The sequence below is a fragment of the Protopterus annectens genome, chromosome 6.part0, assembly GCF_019279795.1.
Source record: "Protopterus annectens isolate FY-2018-M chromosome 6.part0, PAN1.0, whole genome shotgun sequence".
In the NCBI taxonomy this organism is placed as follows: Eukaryota; Metazoa; Chordata; order Ceratodontiformes; family Protopteridae; genus Protopterus; species Protopterus annectens.
The window spans coordinates 1,623,431,634-1,623,453,261 of record NC_056737.1 but is presented as its reverse complement, the minus strand read 5'-3'; the positions used below and the strand labels follow the sequence as shown (position 1 = coordinate 1,623,453,261).

The 21,628-nt window shown below is 42.7% G+C and overlaps 1 protein-coding gene across 1 annotated transcript in view; it reads right to left on the bottom strand.

Annotated features, from left to right (window-relative positions):
• LOC122804016 (dynein axonemal heavy chain 7-like) overlaps positions 1-21,628 on the bottom strand; it is a 268,157-nt gene that overhangs the window by 143,666 nt on the left and 102,863 nt on the right. The window contains exons 3-4 of the mRNA XM_044073694.1: positions 7,708-7,798; positions 748-919 (exon numbers count right to left, since the gene is read on the bottom strand). Coding sequence (XP_043929629.1) covers positions 748-919; positions 7,708-7,798 — 263 coding nt within the window. The remainder of the gene's footprint in view (positions 1-747; positions 920-7,707; positions 7,799-21,628) is intronic.

Sequence of the window (21,628 nt, the reverse complement as noted above, 5' to 3'; positions counted from 1 at the left end):
AAAAGAACAGAACAAAATGGCAAACATACCATTACATGATTCATGACTGCCTGTTGTATCCTTAGTCATGTTCCCTTCTCATTTGCAATACAACATAACTCTTAATGTAGTGAAGTGCGATCTCGGAGTTGATATATTTAAGTAGCAGGGGGTGTGGGGGGTGCAGGGGTGCAATCCCACGCTGAAAAAAAAGCTGGTATATGCAATCAGCTCTACTAGCTTTTTTTTTTTTCCTTTCGACAAATGGTGTTTTCGATAAATTGTCAGTAAACCATATACATACTCATGTATGTGCATAAACCTTTTATAATGGAAACCTTCCATGGTGTTTCTCCATTTCAGGATATGATACAGGAAAAATCTTTCCTTTTTCACTTGATAATTTTTCCTGTCCTTCATATTTTATCTGCTTCTTCTGGTCTCCATTTTTCAGGAAGTATGATTCTAAGGTTATTATTATCCTTATTTTATTCATTTCAACATTGTGTTCACAGCTTTCATATTATATGCTGTGCTAGGAGAGAAAACGTGCACACAAACACACACATTCACTCAAGCATGAGCGCGCGCACACAGACACACACACACACAGATAAATAAACATTTTCATTAAAAGCAGACAACTGTTTTTCTACCACAAGCACACATTAACAGACTCCTTCCTTGAGATTTAGTTGGTCTTTCTTCAATTGTTTACAGCACTCAACATTACTGCAGTCATCACTATAAAAATACATTGCTACTTACATGATAATGCTCACAAGAGCACTTCTGAATTGCTCACGGTCCTTCTTTGGAAAAGTGTAATTGCTTTGCATTCTAGAAGTTGTAGCTTCGTCACTGATCCTGTGTTGTCTAACTTCAGCTAACCCAGACTCTCTAGTCTTGGTTCCTTTGTTTTTTGGTGAAAGGCGTTTATCTGAAATCATGCAAAATAAAATTGTCAAATGTGTGTGTGTGTGTGTGTGTGTGTGTGTGTGTGTGTGTGTGTGTGTGTGTGTCTGTGTGACATGGTAACATGAAAAGTAATTTGATAAAAGTAAATATTAACTCTGCTAATGATGTTTCCAGTGGCATTTATTTAACCATAGTGCTATCAAAACATTGTGACATAGCAATTTAAGAAACTATATCAAAGAACTGTGACGTCACATGGCTAATAAAACATCAGCGAACTGATAAAAATCATTTCAGGATTTGCTCACTCATTTTTCATATCACAAAACAGATTATTTTCTATTGTTTTGAAAGCCTAGAATAAAATTCCTCAGACAAAAAGCTAAAACTTACAAACATCCAAAGAAAAACACAAATACACTGAGTCCATATATATAGCTAGCCACATCCTATACTCCAGCCATTGCTATCTGTTGTAGCTACAAAAGAACCCTCGTTCCATATCTCAAGACATCCAGGATGTTACTGACTACTTCATAAAGTAATTTCATAAATCAGTCTTGAGTCACCCTTGTCACATGCACACATCTTTATTCAGCATCCTTCTTCTTATTAAATTCTTTTTGTCTCTAGCACTTCTAGCAACTAACAATTGATGAGGTCAAATGCACAAGCAATCAGAAGTCCTAATACGCCCCATGAAGCAAAGAAGGTCCTCTCCCTCTCCAACCAGTAGTACTGACAGCAAAAAAAATAAAAGTTTTTAAACATTTTTTACAGTGCTGCGGTAGCGTTGTCGCCTCATAGTAAGATGTTGTCCCATTTGATTTTCAGCTAGAGCACCTTCTGTGTGGAGGCATAAGTGAATGGGGTGTGCCTTCTTTGAAGGTTGTGCGTCAGGGCTGGTAACCCGGTACGTAAAAATCCACTACCAATCATTAGCGGACCGGAGTTCCGCTGTGGCGACCCCTAACTGGGAAAAGCCGAAAGACACAAACAAAACAAAACATTTTTTACAACTACTTAGGAATTTGCAATAAACACAAGATATCCTCTGCTCCCTCAAAACTCCACTATTTAATAAAAGGATGCGTAAGGACTCCTAAAAGGATTTTAGAGCACTTAAAGCTTTTAAACATTTTACAGCTACCCAGAAGCTTCCTTTAGCTGCAAGGTGCTGTAATACCTGCAAAGCTACCATTGATCCCACCAAGGAGTGAAGAATGGGAGTACTGAACAGTGTTACAACATATATTTAATAAGAAGCTTACAACAACTTGTCTTCCTAGTCTGTCTAATATGACTTATGGGGTTCCTAGTCACTTGTTGTTCCGACCCAGCCATATACTAATGCATCTATTCTTGAGTTCCTTCAGATTTGTCCTCCCATAACTCCCCTGTGCCCTCAATAACATCAGATTGAGTTTGCCAGCCAAAAGGACCTATGTCACCGACTAGGAGACATCAAAAGGAATGGCAGGTAGAAGTTCCCAAACCAGTCTGCTGGTTCAATAAATAAGGCGAAAATATGGAATGTGGAAAAAGGGAGGATGACATATTGAACAGACTAAGATGAAAAGGACCCAGCGCTATGGTAAGTACACAACGCCCATGTCAAATTTCAGCCATCCTTTTGGTCAGGCTGCTGGGACAGAATCACAAGCCACCTAGTTTCTCAGGTGACTGGCTCCTAGCCATAAGCATAAAAATGAAAGTTCTGTAAAGTTAACTTAACATAACAGTAGATGTTTGAATCAATCATAGTTGCAATAGCACAAACTATATGGGTTATATGACAACCGGCCAGCATTCAAAGCTTTAGGGTATCCTTCCACATGCCCTAACCACAGAACAGCATAAGGAGATACATATGCCATCAGTGGTTAGGGCGTCAAATCTTCAGAGCTGTCTTGCCTCACATTAAGGGAGGATACAGCTCTGTCTTTCATGCATATGCTAGGAAAAAAGTAAATAGAATTATACACCAAAGATAAATAAACATAACACAAAAAAGGGAGGTGGGGGGAGGGAGGGTGATCCTACTGCAACAGTCATCTATTCAAGAATCCACTGTTCTAGTAAATTAACCTACACAACTGTACTATGTTCATCATAAGATAACTGCTCCAGTAGCCTAACCTATATGTAGATTACCAGAGCCTAGAAAGAAAGACATGGAGAAGAAGGGTGACAATCCAGGAGCCCCTGGAAAATAGTCCTAATAAAAACTGCTCTGGACCTGGAAAGAGTCTATCTTGTAATTTTTTATATAAGTATGCACAAAGGACCAATTTGTTGTGCCTAGAATACTTCTACTCTTTTGCGAAAGCCACAGAATAAGCTAACACCTTAGTAGAACAGGCTCTCACTTTTCCTGGAATTGACTTGGAATGGTAAAAGTAACAAAAAAAAATGAACAAGATAACCATTTGGAAATTGTCTGTTTTAACAACTTATTCCTTTTTCTTACCTCCATAGGAAATAAACAACTAATCCAAACTCCCGAAAGTCTGTGTCAGTACAGTAAAGAGTCAGTTATCTGAACTAATAGGAACCTAGGGTAGTTTGGATAATCAAACTGTTCGAATAATCAAACATATAATTGATCCAGATAAACTTCTAAAATCTTCTTTTTTTCTGCACACACGGAATATGCTTTCAACCATTCAGCAATTCCAGTGGACAATAAAGACTGGGGTATTATAGAACCTCTGGAAATAATCCTCTGCACAGATCTATCTTTTTGAATGTCTAGCCAGGCTGTCTGGTGCAGGAATAGATGACCCACAAATTTCTCTAGAGGTGGACAAATTGGGCCTCCATTCAAGACCGCTGGTAGGGTCTTTCAGAGAAAGAATCTCTGGACCTCTGGTTCTGGAGGCCTCCTCTGCCACATGGACAGTGTCTTCCATTACAGTTCCCCCTCTGACTCCGGGGGAACTATCTCCATGTGGATCATGGAAAGGACCCTGGGACTTTCTGAACCACATATTTTAACCACCCTGTTGATTCCTAGAAAACATTTTTTGATGAGTCAAAAAATATATGCCCACTGCAGATAGGGTCTTGTCATCTTCCTCACACCTGAAGAGTGTGTCTAACTTTATGCCAAAGAAATTCCGTCAAAGGAAGCATTGACAAAGGTGGACTTTAAGGACTCTGGAAAATAACACAGACACATCCAAGCATGTCTTCCAATGGAAATGCCAGAATCTGCCACCCCTGAGGTACCTTCAGCTGCATATGAAATGAGTCGCATGGACGATTTTGTGTTGGTTTGTAGGGTAGCCAACTGTGAGGCAATAGAGCTCTGTGCCTCATAAGTAATGGTCTCAGAGAGGGATTTGGAATGTTCTTTAATCAAATCCCTCTGAAATCTGGTGAAGTGTGCCAAATAACTCAGTGACTTGAGTGCAAATGGCATTAAAGCATAGACACGCTTCCCAAATCTGTCCAACACCCTGGACTCCCTGTTGAGGGAAGGACAGGTGCATTATTCCAGGAGTTCTTTCTCTGTGGTCACTGCTACAACCATGGCATCTACTGATACACCTTTGATCCAAAATTCTCTTCCTTTCAGTGGTGCCAGGATCCTGCTGGTCTCTCAGAGATCAGCTCAACAGCATCCGTTTCCTTCCATGCTCACTTAGAGATCAAATAAATGAGCTCATGGGTGGGTGGACTCACCCAGCAGGTAGATGGGTGAGACCCAAAGGCTTCCAGGAGTATAGATTATACTTGGGAAGGGTTATCAGTAGACCAACCACCCCTTTTTGCTTGAGGATCTCCAGGATGTCTCCAAAGGAGATGTCATCACATAGTGATTTTGGGGACCCTTCCCCCTCATCAAAACTGGTATCTTCTGTGACTGACTATTGAGGAGAGTCTAAGTGCCTTCTCTTGCACTTTCTCTTCCTAGGGACTTCTTTGATTGGCTGTTCTAAAGAAGTGGAAGATAGAGGTATACCCTGTTGGGTACACTGGAGACTTGGGCTGTTTCTGTGGAGTAGTGTTGAGACTCAAGGCACAAAGACATATGGGATTCCAAAAGAAGATCTAAGGGGGGGTGAAATAATTCATCCTCTTGAAGCAGGGAACACTCTCTCCATCACCTCAAAAGCAGACTGCCCCAGGGAGAAGGAGGCCGACAGAGCCAAGAAGACATGCTTCCAGACCATTAGCTCCCTCTGACCCAAAGGCAGCCCACCCAAGGCAGAGGTCGGAGCTGAGCTGTCTAGTGCAGAGGCTCTGTGGGGCAGCGGTGGCTCCAACAACTTTGAAATAGACTTGGATCTGACAAGGAAGCTACAGATCTGACAGTCATGTGGCCCTGACACAATCGGAGCCAGTGCACTCAGAGAATGTACTGGAGCAGAGGATACAAGAATCTACAGATAGGTTCATACTAGGCTATCTGCCCGAGGGCATTTACAAGCCTAGCCCATAGTTTTGTGGCTTACGCCACCCCTTTAGTATGGGGAACTATACCCATTATTTTGCTGTGCCTCTGTTGAGCAGTGACACTGAGGTAATCCCTGGGCATCTCCCATCCATTGGTCAAGATTTCTCTTGAACAAGGCCAGCGGTGCTCTGCCTCACATATACCGATTTTATTCCACAGCATAGGAGTCTTTGGGTGATGAATCTATCCCTCCAGCACGTCCTATTAATAGCGTTTAAGTCTCCGCCTTGTGGCTCTGACGGATCTAGATTTTTGAGGTGAAGCATATTCATCAAATCTGGGTTTGACATGGCCTTGTATGTTAGGCAAAGGTCACCTCTGAGAGCAGCGACTGAATAGAGCTGGAGTTCTTTCAGTCGGGCAGCATAGGACAGATGTTTGAGACCCTTTATCCTTTTGGTGAGGAACTTTTGTGGCCTCTCCAGCTGCTGCAAGTGTCGGGTCAGATACATTCGAATGGGGCATTGTACTCAATCATTGGTCTGATGAGTGATGAGTATAGGGAGACTATGACCTCCCTTGATCTAGATGAGAATCCTTCATGATAAGGTGGGCAATGTAGAAGGTCTTCCTAACTACTTTAGCTACATGGGTGTCGAATGACAGACTACTATCAACCTGGGTCCCCAGGTCCCTGATAACTTCTTCTGTACTCAGTGGATTGCCACCTATTTGGTAGCTAGGGTAACCTTGTTTTCGTATGACTATGCATTTTGGCATTTAACTTTAGGCCATGGCTCTGGCACCAGTTATCCGAGACCCTTCTGAAGGATATCTGTGTCAGATGTGTTTGCAGTCATCTGCAAACTTTGTCAGCCATAACCCTCCTGTGTTTGCTTGTACTTGGAAAAGTAGATGCCAAACAAGAGTGGGCCCAGGACTGAGCCCTGTGGTACACCACTTGTGACAGGCTTTGAGTCTGACATGGCGCCAGCAACTCTGACCCTGTGGGTTCTGTCACTCAGCCAGTTTGCAACCCATCTTGTGATGTATGGGTTAACATTTAAGCTGATGAGGTTTTCAATGATACCCGAGTGGGGTATTGTATCAAAGGCCTTTGCCAGATCGAGGTAGGCTGTATGGACTGCCTTTCCCTCATCAATGGCTTTGGTGACTGTTTCAAAAAAGTCAACCAAGTTTAGAAGGCATGATCTGCCTTTGACAAAGCCAAACTGGGATGGATCCAAAGTCTGCAAATTCCCTATGTCTTTATTTATGAGGTCCATTATGATCCTCTCCATGGCTTTGCAGATAAGGCTTGTCAAGCTAATGGGCGGTGGAGGCACCGCCTTTGTGAAGTGGGACCACAGTTGCAGTATCTGATACAAACGGTCCCGCAAGACTCAGATTCAAGGGCTCTGAAGCCAAGGGTTGGAGTGGAGAAGAAGCCAGTTAAACTGCTATGCAGTCCGCACAGTATGCTGATTATGCTCGACTATTCGGAAAAAGATGAATCAGTTAAGCACTAGAGTGGCGCTACGACCCAACCTTAACAATTGTCAAACACCCGCTGCTACAGTTCTTAAGGTTGGGTCTCTGGTTAGGCAGCAAAATCTGTCCAATATAAATGACAGCTGCCAAATAAAAGATTTGTTTCTGCCTTCTGTCAGTCAATAACATGTCCCAGACTTCCTGTTTTAAGCTTAGAAAGTTAATGGAAAAACAGGATGTGTGTTTGCCTGATTTTCTGAAGGATACAAAGTCTGAAACCTAAATGTATGCCATTATTTAGTGTTTTCAATCCTCAGCAATTTGTCTGAAAACCATGGACTTTACGAGGAACAAACCCAACATATGAGGCAAAAATCTGGACATTCTGTAAAAATCTGGACAATTGAGAGACATGGAAGCTGAGTAAAAACATAAAGGACTGTGTAAAACTATCTTTCTAAAAGAGATCACCAAGCATTTTACGGCTTTGAAAGCCAGTATTTTTTTTTCTTTTTTTCGTTTTTCCTGTAACTTGTAGTACATAGAGCAGATAAAGCTCCATGCACTACAAAGAATTATGAGTGGTTCGGTGTTTACTAGCCTAATATTTTAAGTTCTCGGCATGGATGCCAAGATTTACCTCTCAAACATCGTCCTCTAGGTAAACTTCTTGGCATCCATGTCCCAAACACATAACAGTTAGCATCAGCAAACAAACTACTTGTACTCTTTATATGCTGCATGAAAAGTTTGCTGTCATGGACTGAACCTTTACATTTTGTTACTGTAAATAATGAACTTGCATGCTTTGTCACTGCAAATAAACCAGGGCCAAATGCCTCTTGAGCTGTTATAATACAAAAATATTTATATACAGAGTATGGCTTTGTCCTGTGCCTCTAATTGTGTATACTTACTAAAGGAAAAGTCATTTTCTTCATCTTCTTTCTGATCTACTTTTAGCACAAAAGAAGGGGCTGTCATCTGCCACTGTGGCTTAGAGCGAATCTGAAATGTTTCAAATCACAAAGTGAATTTTACAACAGTTGGTTATCTTTTTACAGTCACCAGGTAAGTTAAAATATCTTTTCTAGCCTCATAAATTTCACAAGATTTTAAAAGACAGAAAGCACTCAGTCACTTGGAATCAGAATAAATGTACAAATGTCATAGTTTTATAGTTTAAAAATGTTGAGAAACATTAAATTATTGGTAAAAGAAAACACACCGCAAACATGTCTGAATTTGTCCAAAGGACTAATTTGCAAGTATCATTTCTTAGTGTATGAATACTTAATCATATTTGACATTTTAAAACTGATTCAGGGGTGTACCTGCAATAAAGCATCTACAACCTGGTGTCACATTGTTCATGAAGAAACCCCAGAATCTAGCCTTCACTCTTGACATTTATGTTGCATATTCCATATACACTAGTGTCTTAAACACTGTATTTTCCTCAAAAGGTCAAGGCAACTTTGTAATTAATGTCACCCAGTATTATCCACGATGCCTCTAGCATTACTTAAACTGACTCGTTTCTCACTTGCAGATTTATGTCTGGAAGTTTCCGTATGCATAACAAGACAAGTAGGAAAAAGTTAAAAAATGGTAGGGGAGAGGAATCTAAAATGAGTGAAAGAAAAAAAGAAAAGAATTGTAATGCTACATAAAACTAGCTTTCCTCTTATCAAAGTGTTCCTTGTTTAGTTTAGAGTAGTAAAATTATACAGTGGTTACAGTGGGCACGTTTTATCTCCTACTGAAATGAGCTATACTCCTTTCAGGATGTAAATCTTGGTATTTCACACCAGAGTTCAGTAGCTGCACTATATACATATCAGAAAAGCTAACAAAACATCAAAAACATACACTTGTTTTTTCCTCACTGTTAAGCAGCACAACTAATATAAACACATTCTTAATACAATTCACTCTTCAGATATTTTTAATCATATATTTAGATTCACATTCTTAATAGTCGGTATTTATAAAACATTCCATTACACATGCCAAAGTGTGTACCTAAGCGATCAGAGTATGCTCATTCAAGTCTCATGTTTCAAAAAAATAAGTATCAAAACCAGTGAGCTGAAAATGCTATAAAAACACAAAAGATATTTCTTTTAGTAGAACCTACACTTCCATAAATTATATAAAGAAGTTATGTACTCGCCATAATGTTCCATCTGTGTTGTCCATTTTCATTCTTCCTCAGTTAATGGGTTTGGATCTGATCCTCGGATCAGACACCAAAAACTCTTGAGCTCCTTTCCTACCCATAATGCGCCAACCCCTAACATCTCTCAGATCTTGCTTGCTACTTGACAGGAAGACTATTACGATATGACATATCTGAAGCTCTGCACAAAGGACAGTAGTGTCCTTGAAGCCTCTTGTCCCTCCAGAAGTCAGTCATTAAAAATGGTGGGGGTTGGTGGTTGGGGAGTTGAGGAAGAATGAAAATGGACAACACAGATGGAACATTATGGTGAGTACATAACTTCTTTATCTGATGTAAATTTTCATTCATTCCTCAATAAATGGGACAGAGTCACCAGCTACTTAAAATCCTGGGTGGACTTTAAGGAAGGATATTCCAGAGTACAGTTGAGCCAAAGGCTGCTCTTCCCCTCGAGACCAGATCTACTTTGCAATAAATGATAAAGATATGAGGGTTTGACCAAGTTGCAGGCACATATATATCATTTATGGAAGCTCTAGACTGGAAAACAAAAGAAATCGCCATGGATTTGGTTGAATGAGCTCAAAGATTTTGGTAAGAGGAAATTCAACTTGTTATAGACAAAGAAAGTACAATCCATCAACCATCTAGGTAGAGTTACCATTTTAACTGATTCACTCAATTTAGTATATGCAAAGGAGATAACTGATCTGTCTTTCTAATTTCTTTTCTTCTGTGCAAGTAAAAATGTAAATGTTTATAGACATTCAATAAGTGCAATGTATATTCCCCTCAATTTGTAGATTTTAGGAAGAATATTGGCAAGTTAATGGATTGGTTGATGATGGATTTTAACACCATCTTATGAAGGAAGGAAACATTGGTAGGTAACATTAGCCTAGCCTTATGAAAAATCAAACATGGAAAGCATATAATTCATGCTGGTCAGGTCACCTACTTGAGAGCCAAAGTGAGGATTTGTGGACAAGCAGTTTCTTCTCATCTTATGATGGAAACGGATCCAGAAAGTGACTTGCCACCGGGGCTGGAACTAGTCCCAGAAGCAAATGTAGCGCACCCGCAGGTGTAGCTGAAGAGATAAGGGTTCCTACCTGACTCTGGTGACACCCCTATTAGGCCCAACACACCAAGGTGGCAAGAATGACAGATTATTTTCTAGGTGACATGTCTAGTTTAAAAAAGCAATAGCACATCCACAAATTATTTCGACAGCACACCAGTTAGCAATAAGGCAAGGTGAGATATGCATGCAATGAAACCATACATCCACCCTCTTCCCCAGAACTCAACAGAAAAGGTCTTGACATTCAAACATGCACAAAGAAGGCATATCACTGAGCAGTAAAGCTTTAAAATGCAGCAATACAAACACAGCAGAAAAAAATGCAATGTCATTAGGCAATAACAGAGTTATAATACAGCAATACAGATATGAAAAAATGCCATGTCATTGAACAGCAAAATTCTTAAAGGCAACAGTACTAACATGAGCAAAATGCAATGTCATTGGACAATGTAGATTTATAATACAATACAAATATGAGAAAATGCAATGTCATTGAGCAGTACTAACGCCCTCAACCCCCTTGATCAATTCTAAAAAGACCAACTATGATTCTACCTTGTTCACTGGCCAGTGACTACTTATAGTCTTGCTGCCGGCATGATGGGGCCCAAGTTGTAGCTCATATGGATCCCAGTTATTTGTAATCCACAAAGCATTTAGGGGGAAAATCCACAATCTTATAAAAATATAAAATGATGGCCAAAGTCTCTCACCACTCCATCCAGAATATCATAATGACCAGGCACCGTGGTTCCTCTGATGAGAAAAGTAGAAAAATCACCTGCCAGAACTCTGGTAATCATCTATGGCTTCTCTGTACCATGCCCAAAGGAACTCCTTTCTTGCTGAATCATATGCAGGCGAGGAACTACTGGTTTCAGACTTCTCTCCTGATTCCACAAAATACCATCATCCAAGACTTCAGCAAAAGACAGACACAATCTGCTACTTCACCCCCATCCCCAAAGCACTAGAAAGAAAGTCCAGTCATGCTGCAAGGCCCCTTTTCCCTTCATCTCCCTGCTTCAGTCTTCCCTCCTTCAGCTAGTGTTCCAGTCTCCTCTTTCACTTTCGAAATTGTCTTTTATATTCCTGAAGAGCTCAGTCTATTACCTCTACAATGAAATACAGTGGGAGCTACATATACTAATGACTAAAACTATCATAAACTAAATAACCAGTAGGTAAATGCTTGCCAATCATTCTGCCATATTATATGGTACTTCACAGCAACTTCCTTAATGAAGGTGTTCCTGACAAAATTGTATAATTTTGTATATAGCCTTGGTGCCTCTACAATATTGAACTGGAAAATTGGTTCTAACTTTGTGATACTGTAGTGACTTCCTTAGAAAGGTGTTCCTGAAAAGATTGTACAACCTTTGTATACAGCCTTGCTGCTTTGCTTTTACAATATTAATGGCAAACTTTGCACTAACTTTAATAGTATACTGTACTTTGCATACATGTAACCTGCTGACCTAACACTATTAATTGTCAACTACAAACTATTTTTTTAAATACTGTACTATACTTTTCATATTTGTTAACTGTGGAGCTTTTCTCCCTGGGCCTCTGCTGAAAAAGGGCCATCAGTACAATCAGACTAACATGGTCAACAAATGTCAAATAAATAAATACTAATAAATACATTCTGAAATTCTTTAAGCAGATGTACTTGCAACTAGAAAGATAGTTTTCCAGGTCAGGAATTTAAGATGCCATTTAGCTGCTGGTTCAAAGAGAGTGAATTAAGGCTTTCAGTACCAAATGTAAATCCCAAGGTGGACTGTGGTCTTTATCATTTGCACTCCTGATATAGGAACAGAAGCAACCATAGATACTTTGTTGAACACTGCCCCTATGGATTCTAATGTCTGGGTTGGTTCTAACTGAGACTTGTTATTTATGGTTACTCTGAGATGTAAACAAATCTGTAGCACCTGATCCCATGCTCCTATCAGTTGATGCCTGGTCGGGGAAGTAATGAGCCAATCATCTAAATATGGAAACTCTTGGAATCCCTGTGGTCTCAAGTGAGCTGCTACTACTGCCATACATTTGGTATGGTGGTACCTCCTCCTAGACGACTCTTTCTTAGCAGCTTTTGGATTTCTGGCCTTGCTGCTTTCCTCTGATTGGGTGGAACATCAGGAAATGTTCTTAACAATGGAGCGGGTAGGGAAAAGGGAATTATATAACCTCTGGAAATTATCCTCTGTACCCAATTGTCTTTTGTTATATCTAGAAAGGCTCTCTGGTACAGGGATAAGTGACCCCCAACTGCCTCCAGATGTGAGCAATCCAACCTCCTTTCAGGAACACTGAAAGGGTCTGTCAGATAAAGAATCTCTAGACCCCTGGTTTTGAGGGCTGCCTCTGCCACAGGTGCATCACTGTCCATTATAGCTTCCCCCTCTGTCTCTGGGGGAACTATTTTCACAGGTACTGGAAAGGACCCGGGAATTTCTGAACCACATTTTTCAACCTCCCCATTGATTCCTGGAAAAGGTCCTTTGAGGGGGTTGAAAAATGCATGCCCACTGCAGAGAGGGTCTTTCCTTCCTTCTCACATCTGGAGAATGTGTCCTTCACCGGGAGGCCAAACAAAGAAGTGCTGTCAGAAGGAGCATTGATGAACGAGGACTTGAAGGGCTCCACAAAAAAGTCACACAGGTGCATCCAGGCATGCCTCCTGATGGAAATACTTGAACATGCAGCCTTTGAGCACCTTCTGCAGCATGTGAGATAAGCCTCATAGACGAATTAGATATAGCTTGCAGGGTAGCCAACTGAGAAACTACTGAAGATTGAGCCTTAGCAGTTTTGGTTACAGAAAGAGATTTTGATAGTTTTTTAATCAAATCTCTTTGAAGTCTTGTAAAATGTGCCAGACAGTTCAGCGATCTGAGTGCAAAAGTCACTGACGCATGAACACACTTCCCAAATCTGTTAATCACCCTAGACTCTCTGTTAGGAGGATGGAGAAGGGAACACTGTAAGTTCCTTTTTTTGTAGCTGCCACCATGATCACGGCATCTACTGGCACCCCTTTACCCCAAAAGTCTCTTCCTACCCGTGGAGCCAAAATCCAGTCTGCTCTCTTGGGGATTGGCTCAACTGAATCAGGTTCCTTCCATGCCCACCTAGTGACCAAATCAATGAGCTCACTCGCAGGCAGAGTAACCCAAGAGGTAGGTGAGCCAGCTCCAAAGGCCTCCAGAAATATTGATTCCTTTATAGAAAACTGTCTTGGGAAGACCAGCCACCCTTCTGCTTAAGGATCACAAGGATGTCTCCAAGTGAGATGTCATTGGGTGGTGATTTTTGGAGACCCCTCTCCATCAAAATCAGTATCCTCAGTGACTGACTCTTGAGGAAAGTCTAAGAGCCTCCTTTTGCACTTCCTCTTCCTAGGGACTTCTCTGGTGGGATGATCTGGTGAAGTATCAGAAGAGATTAGAATATCCTGCTGGGCAGTCTGAAAGCTTTGAGTTGGCTGTCCCTGTGGGGTAGAATGTTGAAGCTCAAGGCACAAAGAAGAAAGACAAGACAGCAAGTTTCTGGTCCATCAACTCCCTCCACTCTGAAAACAACCCACCCGAGGTGGAAGTCAGAGCAGAGATGTTCAGTGCCGAGAGTCTAAGATGAAGACATGGCTCTGAAAACCATGGAGTCAGCTCCAACCTCCCGGATCTGGATGGGGATGCTTCAGCTCAAAGTCATCCAGCTCCAAGGATGTTGTAACCAGTGCACTCAGAACAGTATTCAGATCTGAAGAAAGTGCTTTCTTTGAATTCGAACTAGACACACCCAGAAGGCTTGGATCCAAGGACTCTAAAGTAACAGGCTGGATTAGAAAATGAGCTGTAATGGGTGAAGTAGCAGATGATCAGGCTTCCTGGACAAAAGGGGTAGGTGCAGCAAGCACTCCCATCTGAATCTGTACTGTGAGAAATTTCGTCATCATTCTCTCTATATCTGCTTCACTAAAACTCTTGGAGGAATGAGATGGATGGAGATTTGGAGTGCCTTTCTAAAAAGGGAGAAAGCAGTCTGGATGGGACTGGACCCAGATGAGGAGAATAAGTAGTCCTTGGTAGAGGTTTTGGATCCAAAGACGTACGTGTAGGATCAGATACCGATTTGGTTAGATCCAACAAAGGTTGGACTGCAACTAATTTTGGATCTGTTCTTTCTTTTTCCTATATTCATTCTGAGGAGGAAGAGGCTGAAGATTCAGAAGGTCTAGACCTTTTTGCAGGGTCTCTAGTCTTGTGTTTGGGGGACTGTGCCCCAGTAATGGCCTTGGAAAATGAGGTTGGCAGCAAGCCTTTCAAAATCAATTTCTTCTGTCAGCCACAGCTCGGGGATTAAACCTGCGACTCATGGTGCATTCTTTTTGTAAGTTTTCTGGCCAGAAGCAGTATACACAAAGCTTATGGGAATCAGAAAAGGGCAATTTGTGCCCACACTTTTAGCACTTTTTAAATCCCGCTGATCCTTTTTTAGACATGCTGAGAAGGCAACTACAACAACAACAAGAGCAAAGAAAAAGAAGTTAAGTACTCACCATAATGTTGCATGTGAGTTGTTCATCTCACCTTTATTCTTTATTCTTTACTGATGGGTTCGGAGCCAATCCTCGGCTCCGACTTGGCCAACTGCTAAAGCTCAAGGACTTCAAACAGCTCAACGCCAACTCCCTATCCTATAATGCACCATGATCTTCCCTCAGATCTTGTTTGCTGCTTGACTACTTAGTAGTATAAATATGCCACTGAGAGAGTTGGATAAGAGAGGAAGCATTCTATACGGACCTCATGTAGACTGGATGGAGGATGGAGAGTGGGGCGTAAGACAGGACGAGGCTGGTTCGAAAGGAGGTAGTATGATTCTGTATAGAACAAAATTTAGATTCCATGGCATGTCTGGAGCTCTGATTGGAGGCCTCAAATGAATGGCACCTTTAAGAAAGGCTTTAGCAAGTTGATGCAACATAACATTAGAGCCTTGGAAACCAAAATGAAAGTTTGATATTGCTGCTAATTGAACTCTAATGGTAGCTGCAGCCACTCCTTCATTGAAAAGTTTAGTTAGGAATTCCAATATAGATGGGATCAGAGCTAAATAAGGATCAACATCATTCTGAGAGGCCCATAAAGAAAATCTCTTCCATTTGCTAAGATACAACTTTCTGGTAGATGATTTATGAGAGGATGTTACAATATGTTAGGCCTCAGCTGACAGTTTTAGGGAATAAAGGGAAAGGTGAAGAGCCCCCAGTGAATTGGTCAACAGATCTGGAACTGGGTCCAGGATCCAGGGTTCTTCCAAAAGATGAGGCTGAAGGAAGGGAAACCAAATTTGCCAAGGCCAGTAAGGGGCTATTAATATCATGATCCTTCCTAGAAGTTTTGCTTTCTGCAATACCTTGGAAATCATAGGGAAGGGTGAAAATGCATAAAGGAAACCCGGGGGCCAATTGTGCATCAGTGCATCCCTTGGGGCTTCCCCCGATTGGAGAATTAGGGCAAAGTAGCTGCTGCATTTCGTGTTTGTTGGGGTGGCAAAAACATTGCAGCAAGGCTGGCCCCACCTGCGGAAAATCCTTTCCGCTACTTGCTGCTTCAAGGACCACTCGTGAGGCAGTAAGATTGTCTTGCTCAGCTTGTCTATCACATTGGATTTCCCCAGGATGTATGTTGCTAACAGAAAGCAATGGGAGGAGATTTCCCACTGTCATACTCTCATGGCCTCTCGACACAGGGGGGTAAGATTTGGTTCCTCCTTGTTTCCTGATGTACCAGACTACTGACATGTTGTCCCCGTCTAAAGAGCAATTGTTGCCAGAGGTAGACAGTCTTGAAAGGACTGTACAAGTCTCATCTCCAGGACATCTATATGCAGATGAGTCGCGTGTTTCTGCCACGTGCCTTGGGCTGCTCTTCCTTGAAAATGCCCCCCCCCACCCAATCAAGGAAGCGTCCGTGGTCACTGTGGCTATGGGATTGGGTAGAACAAATGGACATCCCTGAGATACATGCTGAGACGTCAGCCACCATTGAAGGTTCTTCTTGCACACATTCATTATGACAATTTGATGCGACGCTGGAAGTTCTTGAAAAGACCACTGAGAGAATAGGAGCCATTGTAGAATTTGCATATGCATTTGTGTGAGGGGAATGGCAATGATTGCTGCTGCCATCGATCCTAGCAATTTGAGTACCATTGAGACTGGGGCTTTTTTTCTCAGAAGCAGGTCTGATACCTGTTCTCGTAAAGAGAGAAATTCTTTCTGGAGGTAGTCTTAATGTCATAAAAAATGTGTTTAGTTTTGCTCCTATGAAGACTGTCTGTTGCGATGGCGATAAGGCAGATTTTTCTGAGTTGATGGTAATCCCCAATTGATTGCATAGGTGTAAGGTTGTGTCCCTCACATGAATAAGTTGATGCTTGGTGGTGGCAGTGAGGAGTCAGTAGTCCAGATATGGAAACACCTAGAATCCCAACAGTCTCAGGTGAGCGGTGACTACTGCCATACATTTGGTGAACACTCTGGGGGCTGTAGTGAGACCAAAGGTAAGAGCGAGAAATTGATAATGGCTGGTTCTCAGCTGGAAGCATAGATGATCCCTGGATGATCTGTTCATCTTTATGTGGTAGTACGCATCCTGAAGATCTATAGAGAACATCTAAATGTCTTTCCCCAGAAAGGGAAGCATTGTCTGAAGCATGACCATCCAGAACTTCGTCTTTTTACTGACTTGTTTAGTCTGCTTAGGTCCAGAATAGGTCTCCAGTCCCCTGTTTTCTTTGGAAATAAATAGAACCATGAGTAAATTACGGATCCTCTTTGGTCTGCTGGGAATGGCTGGATGACTCTTTTGTCCAGCGACCTTTGGACCTCTAAGGCTGCTAGGTCCCTTGTGACTGGGAGGAACATTTGGGATTTTATTTATTAGAGGGGGTGGGGTGGCAAAGGGAATAGAGTATCCTCTGGATATTATGCTTTGTACCCAGCTGTTTTTTCTTATATTTAGCCAGGTGTCTAGGTACAAAGATAGGCATCCCCCGACTGCCTCCAGAGATGGACAGTCGGGCCTCCCCTCAGGAGCGCTGACAGGGCTTGCCAAAGAACTGTTCTCTGTCACCCTGGTTCTGTGGACCCCCCCCTGCTGCATGCACAGCACATTTCAGTATTACCCCCTCCTCTGCCTCTGGAGGGGGTGTCACCACGAGTGTTTTGGAAAGAACCTCGAGACTTCAAGAACCATATCTTTCCACCTCCCCTCCCTTTGGGGTAAGGTCTGTTCGGGGTAGAAAAATGTACACCGATGGCAGACCAGGTCTTTCCGTCTCTCTCACTCCTGGTAAGAGCTTCCTTAACCTTAGGTCCAAAAAGGGATGAATCTTCAAAGGGGTGTTAATGAAGTAAAACAAAGGGTTCCACAAAGGAACATAAGTGCATCCAGGAATGTCTCCTGAGAGCGATTCCTGTACCCACTGCCCTGCTCATACCATCAGCTGCATACGACAACAGATGCATGGAAGAGTTCACTAATGAATTAAGAGTGGACAGCTGAGAAGTTACCTTGTCCAAAACCCCCGCAGCTACTGAACCCTGTAGGACATCTCCTAGCTCATTCAGGAGATCCCCTTGTACCCTAGTAAAATGTGTGAGGTAATTCAGTGATCGAAGAACGAAGGCCGCTGAACTGAAAAAGAAGTTATTTACCTACCATAATGTTCCATGTTAGTTGTCCTTCATCTCGCCTTCCTTCCTTGCCGTTTGGGTTCGGATCCGATCCTCGACTCAGACTTGGCCTACCTCTATAGCTCGAGAGCTATTTACTGGCTTGAAGCTAACCCTTATCCCAGAATGCCCAGCGTCAGCTACCCAGATCTCATTTATGACAGCGCACACTACACATATAAAGTAACCAGTAACCTAAAACGGATTTACCAAAATAACAGATCAGAGTAAACTGTCATAAAATTACCTGGTATATGAACCAAGTAAAAGGAAATCAGCCAGTGAAACCATAGTGAACTCCTCTCAATCCTCCAGGAAGGGGGAAGGAGGGGGGGGACGCAAGAAGGAAAGTGAGATGAAGAACAACTAACATGGAACATTATGGTAGGTGCATAACTTCTTTATGTTAAGTTGCCCCATCTCGCCTTCATTCTTGCTGTTTGGGACAGCGTCCCTAGCACCTAAAGACCCCGGGTGGCTCATTGGAACAGACTCTTCAGAACAGTGGAACCAAAGGAAGCCCTGCTCTGGGAGACCACATCCACTTTGTAATGAGAGATAAAGGTATGAGGGTTTGCCCAAGTGGCAGCTGCACAAACTGAGTCTATGAGCAATTTGGACTGAAAGGCTACAGACGTGGCTAATGCTCTAGTAGAATGACCTTTCGGTTTTGCTGGTAGATGTTTATGCCTTAACTGATAAATAAAGGCAATGGTGTCAGATAACCATTTGGATAAGGTCACCTTAGAAACTGGAAGGCTTTGCTTATTGGGAGCATAGGAGAGAAATAATTGGTCTGACTTACTTAGCTCTTTGGTCCTATGGAGGTAAAAACGTAATTGTCTGCGCACATCCAGTTGGTGAAGACCGTATTCTGCCTTGTTGCTATAATTGGGAAAGAAGATGGGGAGATCGATGGATTGATTTAAATTGTTTTCTGAACAGAATTTTGGGATGAATGATGGCTTGGTTCTCAGAGAAACTCTATCTTTGTGAAACACCATATAAGGAGGATGAACACAGAGTGCTTGGAGTTCTGAAACAAGTCTAGCTGAGGTAAGAGCAACCAGAAAAAGTGTTTTCCAAGAAAGAAATTTTAAGGGACATGAAGCTGCTGGTTCAAATGGAGGCAGAATCGAAGAAGTCAAAAGTAAATAGAGATCCCAAGGAGGAGGTGGATCCCTCACTTGGGGTCTAAGAAGAGATGTTCTTCACATGAAGGCATTGCAGAGCTTGTGAGACATTATGCTAGAATTAAGAATTCCAGATATGGCTGCCAGCTGTACCCTGATGGTAGCAGCAGCCGCACCCGACTGGAAAAGCTCTGCTAGAAATTCTAGAATTTGATGGACTGGGGCTGAAAAGGGGTCTAAGTTTCTAGATTCTGCCCAGTAAGAAAATCTTTTCCATTTGCTAGCGCAAGTATTTCTTGTAGTTGACTTATGGGAGGACACAATAACATCACAAACTGATGGGCAGATACTTGGAAGCCTGTCTAAGGTAGGAAGTAGAGAAACCAAGCTGTGAGCTTGAGAGTCTGAAGGGATTGGTGTAACCCACCTGACTGATGAATCAACGGATCTGGCACTGGGTCCAAAATCCAAGGCTGGTCTAGAAAGTGAAGGTGCAGGAATGGAAACCATATCTGTCGAGGCCAATAGGGGACAATGAGGATCATTTTGCAACCCAACGATTTTGCTTTCTGTATGAGTCTTGGAATAAGGGGAAAAGGGGGAAATGCATAAAGAAGTCCCTGAGGCCAATCGTGGACTAGAGCGTCCCTGGGAGTTTGACGTGGAGGAGGAAGCAGGGAGAAGTAGCTGCTGCATTTGTTGTTGTGGGGGGTGGCAAATAGATTGCAGCAAGGCTGGCCCCATTTGCGGAAGATAAGGTCCGCAACTTCCTGATTCAGAGATCACTCGTGAGGCATGAGGATAGCCCTGCTGAGCCTGTCTGCTACTACGTTGGATTTCCCAGGGATGTGCATTGCTGTCAGAAAACATTGGGAGGAAATCGCCCATTGCCATAGCCTGAGGGCTTCTCGACAAAAGGGGCAGGACCTGGTCCCGCACTGCTTGTTGATGTACCACACAACTGACATGTCTGTTTGGATCGCATCAGTCCCGGAAGGAAGAGAGTCTTGAAGAGCTTGCACGCTAGGAGCACTGCTCTCATCTCTAGGACATTGATATGCAGATGATACTCGTGAGGTTGCCACATGCCTTGGACTGTCCTGCCTAGATAATGCCCCCCTCACCCTAGCAGGGAGGCGTCTGTGGTCACTGTGGCTACCAGAGGGGGTTGAATGAAAGTCTGCCCTGAGTCACCAGTGGGGAGACCATCCAACAAGAGAGGTGTCTTTTGCATGTTTCTGTAATGAGGATCATGTGAGACATGGGTAGTTCCTGGAAGGACCACTGTGTGAAGAGAAGCCACTGAAGGACTATCATGTGGTAATGCGCTAATGGTACAAGAAGAATGGCAGCTGCCATGGAACCTAGAACTTGCAGGACATGTCTGACTTGGACCTTTCTGCTCTGCATTAGAAATGACACTTGTTGGGAAATAGAGAAAACTCTTTCCTGAGGTAACCTTGCAAACATCTGTTTTTTGTTTAATTCTGCTCCTATATATGCAACAGATTGATAGGGCAACAAGGCATATTTTTCGAAATTTACTGTAATGCCTAGTTGGGTGCAGGTTGACATTGTATAATCCCTTGCCTCTAAGAGTTGATGCCTGGTGGTAGCAGTTAGGAGCCAGTCGTCTAGATAGGGAAACACCTGGAATCCTTGATGTCTCAGGTGAGCCGTGACTACTGCCATACATTTGGTGAACACCCTGGGGCTGTGGTGAGACCAAAGGGCAGAGCTCTAAACTGATGATGACTGGCCCCTACACGGAAGTGAAGAAATCTCTTGGAGCGTTTGTCCATTTTGATATGGTAGTACACATCCTGAAGATCTATGGAACACATCCAGTTGTCCTGACCCAGAAAGGGGAGAATGGACTGCAGTGTTACCATCCGGAAATTTTCTTTTTGTACAGATTTGTTCAATCTGCTGAGATCCAGTATTGGTCTCCAGTCCCCTGTCTTTTTTTGGTACTAAAAAGAATCTTGAGTAAGTTCCGGATCCTAGTTGGTCTGCGGGGACTTCCTGAATGGCTCTTTTTTCTAGCAGTTTTGAAAGTTGAATAACTGCTTGATCCCTTAGATTGGGTGGGACATCTGGGATGGACTTTTTTGACTTTAGAGGGGGTTGATGAAAGGGGATTTTGTAACTTCCAGATATGATAGATAGTACCCATTTGTCTCTTGTTATATTTTGCCAGGCTTTTGGGTACAGGGAAAGTCTTCCCCAGACTGCCTCTAGAGGTGAGCAGTCGGGCAACCTGTCAGGGATGCTGGAAGGGTTTGGCAGAGAAAATTTCTCTGTCACCCTGATTTTGCGGTCCCCCTCTGCCACAAGGGCGGCATCTGCCATTTTTGTTGTTTCCCCCTCTGCCCCTAGGAGAAAAATCACCATGTGTGTCAGGCAAGGGTCCCTGGGACTTCCAAAACCACATCTTTCCACACTTCTGACCTTTGGGATAAGGTCTGTTAGGAGTGGAAAAACGGACTCCCATGGCAGAGAGAGTCTTGCCTTCCTGCTCCCACCTGGTAAGCATGTCTTTCACTTGAGGCCCAAAAGGTGAGGAGCCATCAAAGGGAGTATTTGTGAAGGACGCCCAAAAGGGTTCTGCAAACTGACACAGCTGCAGCCAAGCATGTCTCCCGAGAACCACTCCTGTACCTGTGGCTCTGCTTGC